At 42.1% G+C, this 19,486-nt stretch overlaps 1 protein-coding gene across 2 annotated transcripts in view; it reads left to right on the top strand.

The window, feature by feature from the left end:
- HAT1 (histone acetyltransferase 1) overlaps positions 1–1,023 on the top strand; it is a gene marked incomplete at its 5' end in the record, with an annotated part of 82,909 nt that extends 81,886 nt beyond the window's left edge. For both annotated transcript variants that reach the window (XM_082260304.1, XM_082260303.1), the window contains one exon: positions 664–1,023. In XM_082260304.1, coding sequence (XP_082116430.1) covers positions 664–831 — 168 coding nt within the window. In that variant the 3' untranslated portion in view covers positions 832–1,023. The remainder of the gene's footprint in view (positions 1–663) is intronic.
- Between the last annotated feature and the right edge of the window lie 18,463 nt (positions 1,024–19,486).

The raw sequence follows: 19,486 nt of genomic DNA, 5'->3' as shown, positions 1-19,486 counted from the left end.
ACTGGACACCTGACAAGAACTTTTTTCTCATGTCCTTATCCCCATATACAAAGGGTACGTATCTCTGAGTGTTACGTCTTATTTCCTTTTATTCCAAACTATAACATTTGGAAAAAATCTTTAGTAAATAATGCAAATAGCCTTTTAAACATTATTGGTTTTGAATTGAGGCTTAATAAAAAATGAGGTTTTATGTTTGGATTGCATTTGGCAGTATACCATGAAGACTCAATACTGCCAACACATTCCGTACTCCTTTAGGAGTATTGGCTGTGCTTTGAGATGTTTTTAGATGCTTGTTGTAATGTTTATAAAAAGAAGCCTCCCCATCTCTGACTAAGCCCCATTGGGTGAAGCATGTTGAAGGGGGGCTGTCCTATGGTGGAATCTGTTATTGCAATCCCTTTGGATGTCCTATACAAGCAACATGAATGTTGGTGATCCCTCTGGTGTGTGGCAATCTGCGTTGGATCTGTGAGCAAGGACGGCTTGTTTTATCTCTGGCACCTGGGGCATGAGTGGTATTTTGGGAGGAGCAGATTGGGGCGGAGAGCTTTTTTATTACTACTTTTCCTGTTTTTAAAAAATATCACCATCCACATCTAATTCAGCTGTGCTAAATTCCAAGATTTTACAGTTCTTTATACTCTTGTGTTTTAACAGAAAAATCAGCGAGAAATGGCCAAGATGAGGAGATGCTTAAAACCAGAGGAGCTTACAAACCAGATGAACCAAATAGATCTGAAAACACAGCATGAGCAGCTTGAGGAGAGCTATCAGGAGCTGATAACCGAGTACAGAAGGACAGTGGAAAGGCTTGCCCAAGTATAGATCTCATCAATGCCCTGAAATTTGTTTCAACTACTTTACAGCCTGATGTCGCCAGACAGTCTCATCCATACAAAGCCCACTGAGTACTATTAGAAGTACCATTGCTTTATTGTGGACTTTAAATTCAGACATGGCATTCAGTTGTAACCGGTTCGTGAGAACAACAGCAATAAACTGTTTGTGTTTGCTGCTTAAATACAGTTTATAAACCAACACATTTATTGGTTCAAACACCACTTGTTGAAGATTGCATTACCTGGTGGGTGCCTTTTTGCTTTGAAGGTGCAAAGCTGATTTTTGGGCAAAATGTGTTTTTTTGCTTCTTTTTTTTTGGTGATTTTTGTATAATTCTGAGGTTATTCATTCATCACTAATAGCAACAATTTTCACATGTAAATATACCATGTGCTACTTGCCCTGGTCATGTTTCCTATAAATACAGTTCTCCTGGTTTTCTGTGCTTCAGTGGTTTTATTTTTCTAGTTGACTTAATTCAAATGTCAATATTTACTCAGTAGCACTTAAAACTCCAAATAAAAAAATAAAAAGTTATTTTGCATTGTCTTTGTCAAACATTTTTTTCCTAAATTTTAAATAAGGTAAAATTCTCACTTTAGAATATGCATACACTACTGTGCAAACATAAATGCTGTAAATGAAGAATTAATTCAGAAATAGAAGTGTTATTAGTTTATATTTATCAGTTAACAAAATGGAAAGTAAATGAACAGAAGAGTAATCCAAATCAAATGAATATTTGGTGTGACCACCCTTTTCCTTCAACACAGCATCAATTCTTCTAGGTACACTTGCACACAGTTTTTGAAAGGACACTGCAGGTAGATTGTTCCAAACATCCTGACGAACTAACCACAGATATTCTGTAGATGTAGGCTGCCTCAGATCCTTCTGTGTCTTCATGTAATCCCAGTCAAAGATCAGCAGAAAGGGCAAAAGAACCGCTCCAGTGATAAGGTAATCCCAACCATCAAAATAAGGTGCAGCAAGGATCCGCAGTCCAGGCAACTATCATGTATAGAGAGAAATAGCCGCACTCCAACTTGAAGGTGAAAAATATAAAATCAGTTTTATTCGTATCCAAAAGATAAAATCAATTCAATGTGTGGTTACGACTAAGCGGACGGTTATCCGTGAAACGCGTCAACTACTATGCGTTCATCTCTTGTCTCGGACTATATTATGGATACACATTGAATTGATTTTATCTTTTGGATACGAATAAAACAGATTTTATATTTTTCACCTTCAAGTTGGAGTGCGGCTATTTCATTCATGTAATCCCAGACTCGATGCTCTTGAGATTGGGACTCTGTGGGGGGGACATTGGCTGTATGTTTGGGGTCATTGTCCTGCTGCAGAATACATTTGTTGCCAATCGCACACCTCCCTGATGGTGTGGCACCATGGATAAGTATCTGCCTGTATTGTTCAGCCTTGAGGACACCATTGATCCTGACCAAATCAACTCCTTTTGCAGAAATGCAGCCCCAAACTCGCAAGGCACCTCCACCATGCTTCACTGTTGCCTGCAGACCCCTTCAGCAAACAAACTGCCTCCTGCTACAGCCAAATATTTCAAATTTTGATTCCAGTCCAGAGCACCTGCTGCCATTTTTCTGCACCCCAGTTCCTATGTTTTTGTGCATAGTTGAATCACTTAGCAATTGTTTTCTAGTCGGAGGTATGGCTTTTTGACCTAAATTCTTCCATAAAAACCACTTCTGGCCAGACTTTTCTAGATCATAAAAGGGTGTATTTGGGTCCCACTGGTTTCCGCCAGTTCTGTGCCGATGGCACTGCTGGACATCTTAGATGTCGAAGACAAGTAAGCATGATGCATCTTTCATCTGCTGTATTAAGCTTCCTCGGTGGCCGACCACTGCATCTACGGTCCTCAACATTGCCCGATTGTGCTTTTTTAAAAGCGCTTGGACAGCGCATCTTGAGCCCCAAGTCTGCCTGGGAGAGACCTTTAGATGCAATATACTGTAACTACCTTTTTGTCTTGCTGTGCTCAGTCCTGCCATGGTGTATGACCTGTGACATGAAACGGTGTTCAGCAACCACACCTTAGTAGCAGAGTTTGGCTGTTCCTCGCTCAGTTTTAAGCCTCTTACTGGCTTCAATGCAAAAATTTTATAAATGAACATTTATACTATTAAAGCACATTAGGGCTACATTCACACGGCCGTAAAAATTTTACTGATACAAAAGTTCCTGGATAAATTTATACTTTCTTTTAGTTTCAAGATTGTAAAAATAGTGTTTTTTGTTTTTGTTTTTTTTCCCTTGGTACCAGAATGCATATGTACAGTATATCCTCAGACACAGATTTTTGGATTTTGTATTATGAATCTGAACACCTCCCATGTTTATGCACCTGTGTGAATGTTTTGTCTCCATTGAAAACATGAAAATTCTCAGACCATTCAAATGTTCCAAAGATTTCATTTGCTTTTAACATTTAATTTTGGAAAGAAAGGAGTTTACCTAATGAAGACTACTGTACATGCACTGTTATAAATTTGTTTGAGAAAAATTTTCTGTCCTGCTCTTTCGAATCATCTAGTCACTGTGGTTGAAAACAAACATTGATTCGGCCCACTAAAAATTAGTGAAACAAACTTTCCTAGAACATTCTTTTCCTAAGAATTTCTTTCAGAAATTCTACCCATCTATGGACAGCTTAATGTACAAATGTTAGTGCATTTATTACATTTTTGCAGAAGGGCAGGGCTATCAGTTTTCCACCCGAACTCCCGATGTTGGGAGCTCTCAAAAAGTCTATAGGGGCGAAGACACACCATAGGAGAAGACCACTTTCCCAGGAGTGAATAGGGTTATTTTACAGAAGTAAATGCTTTCTTGCTCTTCTGAAAGGATCATTCAGAATGGTACATGGTGATATTCCTCCCATACGTCATATTAATGCTGAAAAGAAAAGCACCTAGGCAGTGAGCAAAGTGCGGTAATCCATAGCAGTGAGCTTCTTGTAAACCGAAATTTGGTTGCTATGGATTACTCCCCTCAGCACATCCTTGACCCCATTAGTACGGTTTATAGAATAATCTTGAAAGTGCTTATGTCGACATAAGTTCAAAACTAAAATAAACCCTACCTGCAAAACAAGATGTTCAATACTTTCTAGCAGTCTATTCATAAGAACTCTGCTCCTACTTCTAATTCAGGCTGCTGCAGGTAATTGACACTTCTGATGTGCGTGGGGAGAACGTGCTGCTTCTGCCACACAGTGTGGCTTTGTTACACGATAAGATGAATGCTGATGGAAGAAACCATGGTGTGTTGCAGGGGAGCAGGTATTCAACACACCCAGAAGTGTTGGATACCTGCAGTAGCTGGAATTTGGCAACACAGCAGATTTTACACACATAGGTCACTGGAAAGGTAGGTATATAGTGTGTGTGTGTGTATATATATATATATATATATATATATATATATATGTGTATATATATATATATATATATATATATATATATAAATTTTTTTTTTTTTTTTACAGGTTGGATTCATTTTAGTTTTGACGCTATAGTGACAGTGTCTCTTTAATCCATATTTTAGGTTAAAGTAGATACTAAAGCATTCTCTAAAGCTGGGTATACACTAGTAGAATTTTGAATGAAAATTCTCAGAACATTCAAATGTCGTTAAAGTAGTTCAAGGTTTTGTTTGCTTTTCAATTTGGGAATAAATGGACTTTACAAAAAGAAAACCGTGTATACGCTTAGAAATGTGTACATTTGAGAAAAATTTTCCATCTTGCTCCTTCAAATTTTCTTGTCACAATGGTTGAAAACGAGCGTCGATTTGACCCCACTCATGAATAATTAGAGAAAAACAAATGGACTGTGATCCATCGACTTTGTAGGCACAACACCATTCTATAGAATTTTAATACAAATTAATTATTGTACAAGTAAAAAGTCATTAAAATCACATTAAAAATATAGTAGTGTCCTGCACTCTTATGTTGGTTATGGTGGTAAACCCTTATATTATACACTATACAAGATTAGTGATACATAATCCTGCTGCATCATTTTTTCACTTTGGTTTTCAGGGTGTCTTTGAATTCAGCCCACTGTAGGTTGATAATTTTCTTTTTTAGCAAATGATGTGGCATCCTTTCGTTCCTAACACATTATCCAGTCCATATCAGTACTTATATGCAGCATTATATTTTTCCCCATTTAAATCTGATGTGTTTTCAAAGTGATCCTTTCATTTTTTTTTTAGCAGTGTACATGTAGTTATCCAGGGGTTGTCCCCATCCATTCACATAAAGCTCCACATGTTCTGCATATATATCGCTTCCTTAAGAGCAGAGGTGCAAAATGTGGACTACTACACAGAACGTCAGCAAAAGGGGAATCCCAAAAATGGTATACCGCACAAACCAGCCTGGTCCCCTCCAAAAAACAGGGGAAAAAATGAGGGTCCAGCCAGATGTTGGGGATAGGACAGCAGTCACTTCTGTCTAAATAGCTGAGGCCTCTCCACCATGTTTAACAATCGTAATAGGACTGCAGACTCCTACATAGGAACCATCAAAGGTGCATGAATGTATTTTTTTAAGGCTTGATACAGTGGGGATCCATTTTTTTAAGGCTTGATACAGTGGGGATCCATATAGACAAACAAACTGGTACAATCTATCAGTTCAGGATTCATTCCTCCAAAGATCTGTATAATATAAAAGCAGTATCTAGAATCCCCAGCTACATCATGATTGCTAGACCTGTGAGGCTTTTTTTTAGGAGACCTTAGATATTTAGACGGAAGTGACTGCTATCCTATCCATAATATCTGGCTGGACCTGAATTTCTTCCCCCGTTCCTTGGAGGGTACCGGGCTGGTTTGTGTGGCGTATCATTTATGGGATTCGCTCTGTGTAGTTGTCCAGATTTTGCACCTCTGCTCTTGAGAAAGCGATATATGTGAAACATGTTGAGCTTTATGTGAATGGATGGTGACAACCCCTGGGTGAATACATGTACATTATATTATGTATCGCTAATCTTGTAAAGTGTGTACTGTTATTACAGCAAGCGGCCACCACCTGTAACCAATGCATGCCAGGATGCGACTATATTTTTAATATGATTTAATTACTTTTTCATTGTGTAATACATTTCTATAGATTGGTGCTGTGCCTATAAAGTCCATGGACGGTGGTCCAATGCTTGTTTTTCCCTATTTGATCTGATTCTAGGATGAGGCAGTTTGATACCCTTTATATTCATGAGCGTGGGGTTGCTTTGTTTCTACCCTCCCCTGTCTTGTGACCATTATTTTCATTATAACCCACCCATGATTAGAAAGACGAACAAACCTCCTTACAATGAAAAATGTGGGAATGAAATTCTACTCGTGTATTCCCAGATTACCTGTGCATTTGGTTGTCTGAGGTTACAAAAAAAAGCTTAGTAGGTTGTACAGTACGTTCCGATTGTAAAGCGTCAATCTGGATGGACAGGAATGATAATTTTCTTTCTTTACCTTACGCTCAAATTGGCTCATTTATTATTCTAAAGTGGAATGTGCGGTGCAGAAACCCATATGGGCCAATCACAGTAAATCTTTTACTGATTAACTGTCTATACTCACTATAATGAAATAAAATCTGATTGAATGGCTAGTTCATTCTGGCCAATCAGAAAACAATACTTTCTAAATTGGTCTAATGCCAGAAGGCTGCCATTTATGTTCCAAGGTTCTAATAATGTTGCAGAGGCTTACTATTCTGCTGATCTATACCATGATTCTTCTCTGTTGCTGATATTCCTTAACCAGTTGCTGACCGCCCACCGCAGATATACTGCGGCAGGCTGGCTCGTATGGGTATGTCGGTCGCGTGTGCGCCCCCACTATCCCTGCAATGTTCTGATTTGGTTCAGAACCGATCAGTCATCGGGTTCAGGCCAATGATTTTTGGCCTGGACCTGTTGATCGGTTCTGGAAAATGGCAGAACATCCTGTGCCCGTGAAATGTAAACACAGGCACAAGATATGATGTCATCTCCTCTCCTGGAGTCCTTTTCGGTTACAGGTTGAGAGGAGATAACATCTACCATGAGTACACAATCAGCACACTGACACCAGTACACACAGTACATATAGGCACACATTTAACCCCCTAATCACCCCCAATTAACCCTTTTACTACATGTCACAGTGCACAGTATACAGCTTCAAATAGTATGAGAGGCAGTTAGTGGTAATCCCAAATAGGTTTAGGGTCCCCGCCATATATCCCCCAAAAAAGATTTAACCCCCCGTTAACCCTTTAACAGTGTACACCAATTACAGTATACAGACAATTTACTGATCACTGTATTAGAGTCACTTTTGACTTCAGTTAGTTTGAGAGGTAGTTAGAGGCATTTCCAGATAGGTTTAGCGTCCCCGCCATCTATCCCCCTAAAAAAGATTTAACCCCCTGATCACCCCCAGTTAACCCCTTCATTGCCCTGTGTCACTATTATAGTGTACAGATCTTTTTTCTGATCTATGTATTAGCATCACAGGTGACATCACTTCAATTCAGTACAGCGTCCGATTGCCCACCACATATTTAGAAATAAATTTTAACCCTTTGATTGCCAGTGACACACACACTAAACACCTCCATTTCTACTATAGTGTCTGAACAGATCAATATCTTTGATCTGATCAGAACTATACTAGCTTCCCCAATAGTTTAGTGTTCCCAAAACGCAGCGTTAGTAGGATCACCCCCCGACACCTGCCAGCACCTGCATTTAGCCTCCCGTTCCCCCCCCCCATCCCCCAAGAAGTGCAGAATCAGCAGATTATTGTCACTTCCAATACACAGCACACTAAACCGCAGCGTTAGCAGAGTCAGACCTGATCTCTGCTAGCTCTAGCAGTTACATTTTTTGCTAACAGTTCAAACAGTCCTTGACAATCAGGTGCTTTTTTACCTCTGAGTCACACTAGGTACCTATAAATTTATTGGCCAAAATGTCCAAACAGAGGTACATTAGTGAAGAGGCTTACATGATGCTAAGCATGACAGATGAGAGCGATGGGGAAGCCTCGCTGTCAGACTCAGGCTCAGTATTCAAACCTGTAGACAGCAGCGGCACTCTGACAGATAGCTCTGACGACGGAGTAATGGTCCCTGCTAAGGTCAGGCGTACCCGACCCCGTTCTTCTGTTGCTGAGGTGCAACAAGGGCAGGGTTCTCGTATGCAGCAGAGTGTCGGTACTAGTGCTGCTCAACCTTATGGTGTGCTGGCAAGCGCCAGCGGCCTAGAACATCCTGGTCATAGTCAAACCAGCACTGCAGTAACACTTGCGTGGCGAGTCCCATAAGTGCAGTTCAAGCTGGTGCGGTGGCTGGCACAAGTAGTGTCCCGCAGCCAACAAGAATTTGAAGACAGGCCCGTAGAGCCCATAGTGTCCTTCCTGATGCGCTTGCAAATTGTGATTGGAAGCCCACCACTTCTGCAGCACCCGTACTTCCCCCATTCACTAGCCAACCTGGAATTCAGGTGGAATTCAATTTTACTTCCCTTGATTTTTATGAGCTATTTTTCACAGATCTGTTGTGGACCAAAGCAAATTATATGCTGATCAAGTCATCGCCGCAAATCCAAATGTGACCCTTGCCAGAGAATTTGCATAGAAACCTATCACGGTTTTCAAATTTAAAACTTTTCTGGACCCATCCCTCCTCATGGGCATTGCTAAAAAAGAGTGAGTTGCGGTCATATTGGTCCACTGACCCAATTCATCATATGCGCGTGTTCTCTGCTGCCGTGGCCAGGATAAAATACAAGCAAATCTTGCGGTTCATGCACTTCAGTGACAATGAACTCTGTCGTCCTTGGGGTGACCCTGGATATGGGCGACTCCACAAAATTCGGCCCCTCGTAAACCACTTCAACCAGAAGTTTGCAGCCTTGTATATGCCCCAACAATGACACCCCAAAAACAGTATGTTGATACCCCATGTGTTAGACTTTTTGGCAGTCTAGCCATGTACAAGACCCCTGAAAACCAATCACCGCCTTCAGGCTTTCCAAGGGCGTAAATTGTTGATTTCACTACCCCCTGAAATGCGAGATAAAACAAAAACCCCCAAATGACCACTTTTCAGAAAATAGACACCCCAATGTATTTGCTAAAAGGCATGGTGGGTATTTTACAGTTCTCATTTGTTTTAGAAAATGACGAAAGAAAAGGAAAATATTATTTTATTTTTTTTCAATTTTCAAAACTTTGTGACAAAAAGCGAGATCTGCAAAATACTTTAAAATGCCTCTCAGCAAATAGCTTAGGGTTTCTACTTTCCTGAAATGGGTCCATGGGGGGGGGGGGGGGGGGGTTGTGCTGTCTTGGCATTTCATGGCCTCTGAAACTGTGATGGGTAGGGAGGAGTGAAATCAACAATTTCTGCTCTTAAGCCCCGTACACACGCACCGATTGTTGGCCGTAAATTTTCGGCCAACGTCAGATCGGCTTGTTAGTATGATGCTTCCGACAACCGACTGCGACTTTTCGGCCGAACAAAATCTGGTGTGCATGCTATAAAATTTTTGTTGGTCGTCAATAGAACAGCCGATTGTTCGTCGGTCAGTACAGATTTCGGCAGACAAAAATCAGATGAGCAAGACTGGGCATGCTCAGAGAAGAAAAAACACACGAAAAGTAAACCAGCACATGACATCACTTCTGAAGTTGGTTGTTGTTGGCCGCAAAATTAGTGTGCGGTCTAGAGCACATTTTCAACCAATCCCTGTACTCAGGAGAAGCAGCAGAATGTATTTTAGGGTGTCATTTTTCAAACACCTGTGTCAGAAAATGTAAATATTAAATTCAAAATTGAATCGAGTAGATACCCTAAGGAATTCAAAATTCCTTAGGGTGTCTACTTTCTAAAAAGGGGTAATTTTGGTGTTGTACTGCCTTGCCATTTTAGCACTTCAAGAAATGAGATAGGCAGTCAGAAAGTAAAAGTTGTGTAAATTCCAGTATTTACACCATAGTTTGTAGACGCTATAACTTTTACGAAAACCAATAAATTTACGCTTATTGAGATTTTTATTTTTTTTGTCAAAGACATGCACTAAATACATTTTGGCTTTAATGTATGACAAAAATTGAGTTTATTGGATATTTATTTATAAGAAAAAGAAGAAAAATGTCATTTGTTTTAAAGTTTTTTTTTTTATATCGTCGCTGTCAATCTCAGCTAGTGAGGAGGGAACAGGGCTGAGCCCCGTTCTGTGTCCACAATGGACACAGAGCAGGGTCCAGGAGCAGGCACTTGGGGAAGGGGAGGATTGGGGCTGCTCTGTACAAACCATAGCATAGAGCAGGTAAGCATAACATATTTGTTGTTTTTTTATTTTTTTTTAAATAAAAACATACCTTTAAAGAATAAGTTCACGTTTAAAAATAAATGCACATTTTTTGCAGGTAAAAAAAATAGCATTTATTATTTTTTGTTGCAGGAGCTTGGAAAGCATTGCACCAGCAATCAGCAGATCACTGATGCCATGCAGGTCTCCTGCACAGTGTCAGTGTATCTGTGTGCCTGTACAGGTAAGCCGATACCCCCTGGCAGGAAGACTCCACAGTGCTGTGGTAGTTGATTGAGAACTACAGGTCAACAGGCGCAAAGGATGTCGGGGCTTGTAGTTCATTCAGACACAAAACTGTGTATATGAATGACATGGCCGCATGGGCGGAGCCCAGTGTAACAGAACCGCGACCCACACTGTTTTGTGGGCTATCATTAGTATACGGCTTCCTTCAGTCTTGAACATAGATATCAAATATTCCAGCCGCTCCCATACAAAGCTAGCCGACAACTTAGCTTGTACTGGAACCTTCGCCCTTATTGAACAGTCACACAGTTTTTATACAGCCTGGACATCCCCCTCCTGATCAGATTACCCCATCAGGTCAGGGGTTGCCTGATTACATTATGATATGCAGATGAAATTGTATTCAGAAATCAAATTAACCTGAACTAATTATCTAGCCATCTGGACAGAAACAATATGTGAGTTCAATAACAATGGGTCAGACAGGCTTAACAGAATCCACATCCCACCTTAATACACAGACAATAGGGAGAGCCTGTCTCTAACATTGAAGTACAATACACATTATCATAAGTGCAAACACAGAACCCATTTGAAGCAATCCAAACCATTTTCTCAGTGTCCATTAAGTATCTGTCTTTCACTCCCAGTGACGGTGAGTACCGTCACACCCAGCACTGTTTTTAAACCGCTGGTACAGGGAACTTCTCCATGTACTGCTGCCACAGGGAGGGTGGCGGATGCAGCACAGGGAACATGTTTCTTGTTCCACCCTAAAATCAGGTGGAACGTGTAACATGTTCCCAAACCTTATCCTTTAATACAGGGCTAGACAAAGCCCATGCGCCATGGCAACCAGAAATCGAGTCCCAGTGGCCGGACTCCTGCCAGCCCATCCACCAGGCAGGAGCAACTCCTTAGCCAGCAGCCCACTGAGCGGCTCACCTTCTCTCCTCTGCCACATATCACACGCCTACCTTGCATGGAGGAGCGATGATTGGGCAGCCTGTCATCCTCTCCATTGGCCGGAGCTTCCTGTCCCCTTTTGACCCTCCCCCAATCCAGATGTGAGTTGGGGATGGCAGCTTCTGCTATTGGCTGGCTGGGAAGATGGCAAGGACGGCGCATGGCAGTGTGCTGGCCTGCACCTCGGTGAGTGCTCACATTCCTTCTGGAGTTTATAGGTTATGGATTTATTAGTGTCTTCTTGTTTTGGTCCATCCATATTTGCCTGCTTCCCCGTATTACCCTGGATTCTAATAATAATAATTTTGTTATTCTTTGCCATGAGGTGCCATGTTGAACTTCCAGTGACCAGTATGAGAGAGTGAGAGCGATAACACCAAATTTACCACACCTGTTTCCCATTCACACCTGAGACCTTGTAACACTAACGAGTCACATGACACTGGGGAGGCAAAATGGCTAATTGGGCTCAATTTGGACATTTTCACTTAGGGGTGTACTCACTTTTGTTACAACATTAATGGATGTGTGCTGAGTTATTTTGAGGGGACAGCAAATTTACACTGTTATACAAGCTGTACACTCACTACTTTACTTTGTAACAAAGTGTAATTTCTTCAGTGTTGTCACATGAAAAGATATAATAAAATATTTACAAAAATAAGAGGGGTGTACTCACTTTTGTGAGATACTTTAGGAATTACAACCATGTGAAATTTGTAAAAAAAAGGTTTGCCTTTGGTTGTACTTTAACCATCTGCTTGAAGGAGTAGCTTACTTTACATGAAGTGAAGGAACGTTCCTGAATTATGAGGGTTTTTATCAGGTTTATTTAATATGGCAGCATGTGCATTAGGCACAGCCAATGAGAACTCTTTTTTGCTGTCTGAAGTGTGAGTGGCAACTAGAGAATAATGCACACTTCTCTATCTCATAACAAACCTCTTTTTTTGTTTTAGATAGAGTGGAGATGACTTAGTAAACCTGTCAGTTTTTATTGCACAGACTCCTCCGTTAAGGAAATTCACCCTCGCTATTTCTCCTGTTTACCATTATCATTGAAAGTGAAAGTAAAAGTAAATCCCAAATTTTGAGTTGTCCCCAGAAAAGTAATAGAAGGGAAATCTTCCAATGGGGACACTAGTTCTGGTGAGCTATTGGCTACGGGACAGGAATTGAAGGGAAATCTCCGCAAAAAGACACAGCTGGCGAAAAAAAAAAAAAAAATCTGACGGGTTATAACCCTCCCTTGCTCTATCAAAAATGATAAAAAAAAAAAAGTTTTGCCTATGGTTCTACTTTAACCTTAAATCATTTATCAGCACTGAGTTGCTTTAATTGACAATTGCGCGGTCATGCGAAGCTGTACTCAAATTAAATTGATGTCTTTTTTTCCCACAAATAGAGCTTTCTTTTAGTAGTATTTGATCACCTCTGCGGTTTTTATATTTTGCACTATAAACAAAATAAGACCGACAATTTTTAAAACAAAAAAAAAAAACATTTTTTAATTTCTGCTATAAAACATATCCAATAAAAAATGTAAAAAATCGAATTTCTCCATCAATTTAAGCCAATTTGTATTCTGCTATATATTTTTGGTAAAAAAAAAAATCCCAGAAAGCGTATATTAATTGTTTTTTGCAAAACTTATAGCATCTACAAACTATGGGATAGATTTATGGACTTTTTTTTTTAATTGTTTTTACTAGTAATGGCGGCGATCAGCGATTTTTAGCGAGATTGCGGCGGACAAATCTGACACAAAGTGACACTTTATGGGGACCAGTGACACCAATACAGTGATCAGTGCTCCAAAAAAAAAATGCACTGTCAGTGTATAAATGACACTGGCAGGGAAGAGGTTAACATCAGGGACAATCAAAGGGTTAACTGCGTCCCCTTGGTGTGCTTTCTTACTGTGTGGAGGATGGACTGACTGGAGGAAGAGAGACATCTCTGTTCCTGATTAGCAGGAACACAGGATCTCTCTCTCCCTTTGTGACAGAACAGCGGTCTGCCTTATTTACATAGGCAGACTGCCGATCTGTCTATCCTACGAACAATCGGTGGGTCCTGGCAAGCATCGCGGTCACCAGACCCGCTGATTTGCTCCCGTTGTGTCCAATCACAGCTGGAGGCACTGCTCCGGCGGCGACCTCCATAGAGCCTACAACAGGAATGACGTAAGGGCCGCCATGCTGTAGTAAATATACGTAGGGTGCTACTTAAGTGGTTAATCCACTGTAAATACCCAATGTGTTTGAATATTTAAATTAGGGATCGACCGATTATCGGCAACACCGATATATCAGGGGCCGATATGCACTTTCCCTGATATATCGGAATTGGCCTTTGGATTTACCGATATTGCCGATATTTCGGGAAAGTGCTTGTACCGGGGTGATGCCTGCAGCTAGAGGCATCATCCCGGTACTGGTGTCCATAGCCGACAGTCGGCTGACTTATAATGACAACTGTGCAGCTGAAAAGCCGCTCGACTTTCATTACAAGGAGCGGGAGGGGATGCCCCTCCCGCCGCCTTCCGTGGCTCGCCCGGGTCTCCCGGTGGGACGGGAGACCCGGGCATCCTACCTCCACCGCTGCTGAAGAGAAGACCCGGTGTACTGCGTCTCCATGTAAAAACCCAGAAGTGATGTCATGACATCACTTCTGGGTACTCGGCGCCGAAATAAAAAAACTGACAGCATTCAAAACAGCCAAACTTGGCGTTTTGAATGCTTTTCGGTGCCGAGGAGGGGTTTGGGGTCTTTTAGACCCCAGCTCCCTCCACAAGGAGTACCTTTAGAAAATAAAATAAAAATTTTACATGTGTGAAAATATCAGCAGATATCGGCCGATACTGATATCCGATGACCAAAATATCGGTATCGGCATTAAAAAAACAATATCAGTCCATCACTAGTTTAAATGCGTACTCATATTTGATATTATACGCTGTATGCACTTTCCTTGAAATACTACATTTGTAATGGTGGCATGAAATTCCTTGCTAACTGAATTTACATGTGGTTTGTTGCGGTCTGTGATTTTCTTTCTTCTCTCCCCCGTGGCACCAGTCCTCGGAATAGTTAAAAGGGGAAACTCCAATAAAGATAAAAATCTGACAGTTTTAAACTGCAGCAATGCCCTGTAGGTAGAGCTGCTAGAAATGTTGGGTTCTGCTTCCTTTTGCAGTGATAACTCTCCCTGTAACTGGACCCAATAGAAAATGACACTAATAACAGATATCTGGGGTTTATTACCGCAGGAATGACCCCCCACAGATGAATAACAACAAAGCAATGGTAGAGATAATTGCAACAAGACAATGATAGCAGGGCAATACAAGCCCAAGATGAAGTGAGCACGATGAGATTTCATTCTCTTGGCCACCTGTGAGAGGCCATTGAGTATGATGCTGTACGCAGCGAAAAAATGGGGAAGAAAACAGTACATAATACACTGATATACCTAGAAGTATGGTGTGAGGCCCCTCTCACACGGGCTTTCCGATCCGGTCTGCCTGATGTCAGTTTTTCAGGGGGACCTGATCCGAAGCTCCATGCAGCCCTATGAAGCAGCGGATGTCAGTGGTCACATCTCCGCTGACACCTGCTGCTATCCGATCAGATCGTGTCCGTGAAATCCGGACGGATGGAAACCCTATTTTCCATCCGTCTGGAGGATTGGATAGGATCGGATGAAAATGGACAGGCAGTCCGTTATCATCCGATCTCCCATCGAGGAGAGTGGAGATCTGACAGCTCTGTCTCTGCACACAGAGCGGAGACGGAGCTGTCATCCGCCTGCTCAGCGGGGATCGGCGCATCGATCCCTGCTGAGAAAAACAGTCCGTCGGGCGCACCGTGCCGTGGCTAGGTTCGTTGGTTCAAATCCTAACCACGGCACTACCTGCCCGGGGTTTGCGTGTTCTGCCTGTGTGGGTTTCCTCCACCACCACAAAGACATGCTGGTAGGTTCATTGGCTCCTGTCTAAACTGGCCCCAGTATGAATGTGAGTTAGGGACCTTAGATTGTAAACTCCTTGAGGGCAGGGACTGATGCGAATGTACAATATATACAGTAAAGCGCTGTGTAAATTGATGGTACCTATAATAATTTGTAATCCACATGTTTAAGGGTGTCTTCACAAAATGTCTCAATCCAGAAGCTACTTATGCCTCATACACATGATCAGATATTCGTACGAAAAAAATCTTTTGAATCGATCGCACGATAATCTGATCGTTAGTACACAGCTTTCGACAGTCGATAAAATCCGAAGAGACAAACACAAAAACTTTTGTTGTACGATAGCCTAGTGAACGACAATCGTTTAATCAGTACAGTATGCGTCCACTAAAAATCGATAGACTAAGACCGCGCATGATCAGAAACACGAAAATAACCCGGAAAAAGCCTGGCTGCCATTGTTTTTGTTTTGCACTATCCAATACCTAGCTACACAACCAGGGAGCTTTTCCAGAAACGTACAAAAAAAATCATATGTCTAGTATGCATTGTTGAAGTAGTAAAATTGCACTACATGCTTTTCTGCAGCTTCTCCATTAAAGTCTATTGAACCAAAAAGGAAAAAAAAAATGTTTTGCGTTAAACAAAAGTCCCTGACCCTTCCCAAAAACACAGAGGCCCGAAAATGCATTGATGTGAACCTGTTCCATAGGAACCCATGTTAAAAATAATGTCTTGCGTTTCTGCAAAAAGCATGAAAAAACGCATTGGTGCGAATGGAGCCTAAGACGGCAATTGGTCCCTTTTAAAGCAGTAGTGTCCTCAAATATGTTTTAATAAGGAAGGTGGCCAAGAAGGCCCCTTACCAATCCAACAATTGTCCTCCTAGATGCAGTCTATGATGACCCCTCCTGCAAGTCTGATTGAGGCAACAGGTTTGAATAATGCGACACATCCAGTCGTGAAACGCGTCCACCGATTGTCCTGCACTCACAGTGTGTATCTGTACTTGCCAATTCGATTGATGTGGAATAAAGACACTCCGTTTTTGATATTTATCGGAAGTGCGGTCATTCCTTTTGTTGTTTGAAGCTATCCTGGATTGCGGATCCGACCAGCACCTGATTCCAGTCTCACCTAGAGCGGTCTTCCCTGTTTGGATTCTGCCTATTCCTGAGGCAACAGGTTTACCTTGAAGCTTCCCTCTCTCTGGGTTCACAGCAGCTGTCCTCACACGGAGAGAAGGATGAGTGGGGTTCAATGACTCTAACTTCTAGATTTCCCTGGTGCCTAGTGGATCTACTGTATAACCCCTCAGCAGCCTGCAAACACTACTGCTATACATACCACACTACCAGCTATGTCTGATAAGGTGTCCTTCAGTGCTTCCTCCCATTGCTGAGTCCTATAGTGATATAGCGGCCAGCAGGAAGAGGCGCCTAGCAGGGAGATTGCTTTACAGCACCATTGGAGTGTAAAGCCCCGTACACACGTACCGATGGTCGGCTTACAAATGTTCCTCTTTTCTCCCCGGGATGTCGGTGTCTGCTGAAAAGTGCAAAGACAGCACAAGGACAGCACAAGAATTTTGTCCGCCGATTGCAGAAGTGATGTCATGTAATGGTTAACTTTCCCTGTGTTTTCTATTTTCTGAGCATGCCCAGCCTTGCAAATCTGCGGTCTGTCGGCCGAATTGTGTACTGACAGGCGAACAATCGTCCGTTCTGGTGTCGGCATACAAATATTTTCATGTTTGCACGAAAGACTTTTGTCCGCGGATTGTGCGCAGACATCTGTCGGAGGCACCATACTAACACGCGTACAATCGGCAGATCCTTCGTCCACCGACGTTTGTATGCCGACGATCGGTACGTGTGTACGGGCCTTTAGATAGCAGCAGTGATGGAAGACAGCAAAGAATGAAGTCTCACCCAGAGATGTAAGTGTTCGCCCTCTTATATTTCAAGGTGTGGCGGCCTCAAAGCTGTCAAAGAAGTGACAGGCTCACGTTAAATGATACTCCATCCATATCTCCCAGATTTTTAGGGTGAAAAAAGGAACGCCTTTAGCGCAAAGTATGCAGGCAAAATATAATAAGGAAAGGTAAAACACTTTGATTGTTCTCACCAGCTTGGAGACTAATGCCTCGTACACACGCAACGATTGTTGGCCGTGAATTTTCGGCCAACGTCCGATCGGCCGATTTTCGGCTTGTTAGTATGATGATTCCGACAACCGATTGCGACTTTTAAGCCAAACAAAATCTGGTGTGCATGCTATAGAATTTTTGTTGGCCGTCAACAGAACGGCCGATTTTCCATCAGTCAGTACAGATTTCGGCCGACAAAAGTCAGATGAGCAAGACTGGGCATGCTCAGAGAAGAAAAAACACATGGAAAGTAAACCAGTCTATGACATCACTTCAGAAGTTGGTTGTAGTTGGCCGAGAAAATTTGTGTGCAGTCTAAAGCACATTTCAACCAACACAACAACACTGGACAAAAGACGACCGATCGGTTGGCCGATAATCGTTGCGTGTGTACGAGGCATAAGGCACCTTTCACACAGCTGGACCGTTTATCCATTTTTCATCCATGCGTAAGCCCCGGTTCACATCAGGCTGATTTGACATGTCAAATTGTAGCCTATTGCCTGCAAAGGCACTGTCCGAATCTGTGCAACGCTGACTTTGCAGGGCCGCACCGATTCGCAAAAGTACTTTCTGCACTACTTTTGGTGACTTCGGGGGCGATTTCAATAGACATCTGTGCAGGACAACCCTTGGCCTTAACGGATGAGAAATGAACATCAATACATCTCTATGAAGTAATAGATGATTATTCATTCTCAGCCCCAAAAGAAGCTCTTGTACCTTTTTTGGGCGTCATGCGTTGTTTGCGCGATGTTACCGCGATTCTGCAGGCGGAAATCGCGGCAACATCGCACAGCGTTTGGGGTACTATTGCAAATCACGGCAACGCACAGGCGCCCCGCGATTTGCAATGATTTCCGGATCGCGGGCAGAATTGCAGTGATTCTGCCTGCGATCGCTACACTCACATGTGAACGTAGCCTTATGGGTGACAATTTCTGGGCACTGATGAGGTGACAGGTGACATTGGGGGGGGGGCTGAGGACTGTGTGGGGACCTTTATTGCTGTGATTTTACGTTTACAGGTGTACAGAGCAGTAACTCACTGTTTCTGGCTCTGCTCTCCTCACACTGGAAACTGTGTGAGGGGAGAAGAGCTAGTAACAGTGAGTTACTGCTCTGTGTTTACATTTTGTGATCGGCTGTGAATGGATTCACAGCCGATCACATAGTAAACAGTCACTGTCAGTGATTGTTTACTACTGCCGGTGACAGCTGTGTTCCTAGGGAACGTCATATAATGTCGGCCCAGAACAATGGCCGCACCGCTCCGCTGTCATTTGACGGTTGGCGGGCGAAAAGTGGTTAAACTGTGCTAAAATTAAAAAATGTTATAAAATAAATAGGAAAAAAAATGTTTAAAGCGTCCCCATGAGCTTGTGCACGAAAGAAAACGCATAGGTAAGTTGCGCCTGTAAATGAAAATGCTGTTCAAATCACACATGTGAGGTATCGCTGTGATCGCCAGAGAGAGAGCAATAATTCTGAAAAAAGAGCTACTCTAACTATAAACTGGTAACTGTTAAACAAATTTAAAGCGTCGCCTATGGAGATTTTTATGTACCGTAGTTTGTCGCCATTCCGCGGGTGTGCGCAATTTTAAACCGTAACATGTTAGGGTATCTATTTGCTCAGTGTGACATCATCTTTCACAATATAAAAGGCTTAAATACCAGCGCTATGGAGTTTCAGTACCTTAATTGAACCAGGATAGTGGTTATTGTAGTGTAAGCTGCCCCCAACCTACCTCTGAGGTAGTGTGTTGGAAAAAATGCAAGAAAATGTTGGGACCGGCGCTACCACTTTAAATCAAAAATGTGTATTTGTGCAGTTTCAAGACCTGCATGAATCATACATATTTGTGAAAGTGCATTTAGTGCATACAATGCATTTAAAATACAAAGTGCTGCGTGCTAGTAAAACTTCAATAAAATATCATGGG

This window comes from Pelophylax lessonae, assembly GCF_965119305.1.
Source record: "Pelophylax lessonae genome assembly, chromosome: 6".
In the NCBI taxonomy this organism is placed as follows: domain Eukaryota; kingdom Metazoa; phylum Chordata; class Amphibia; order Anura; family Ranidae; genus Pelophylax; species Pelophylax lessonae.
The sequence above is the reverse complement of the archived record's forward strand: the minus strand, read 5'-3'. Positions and strand labels throughout refer to the sequence as shown.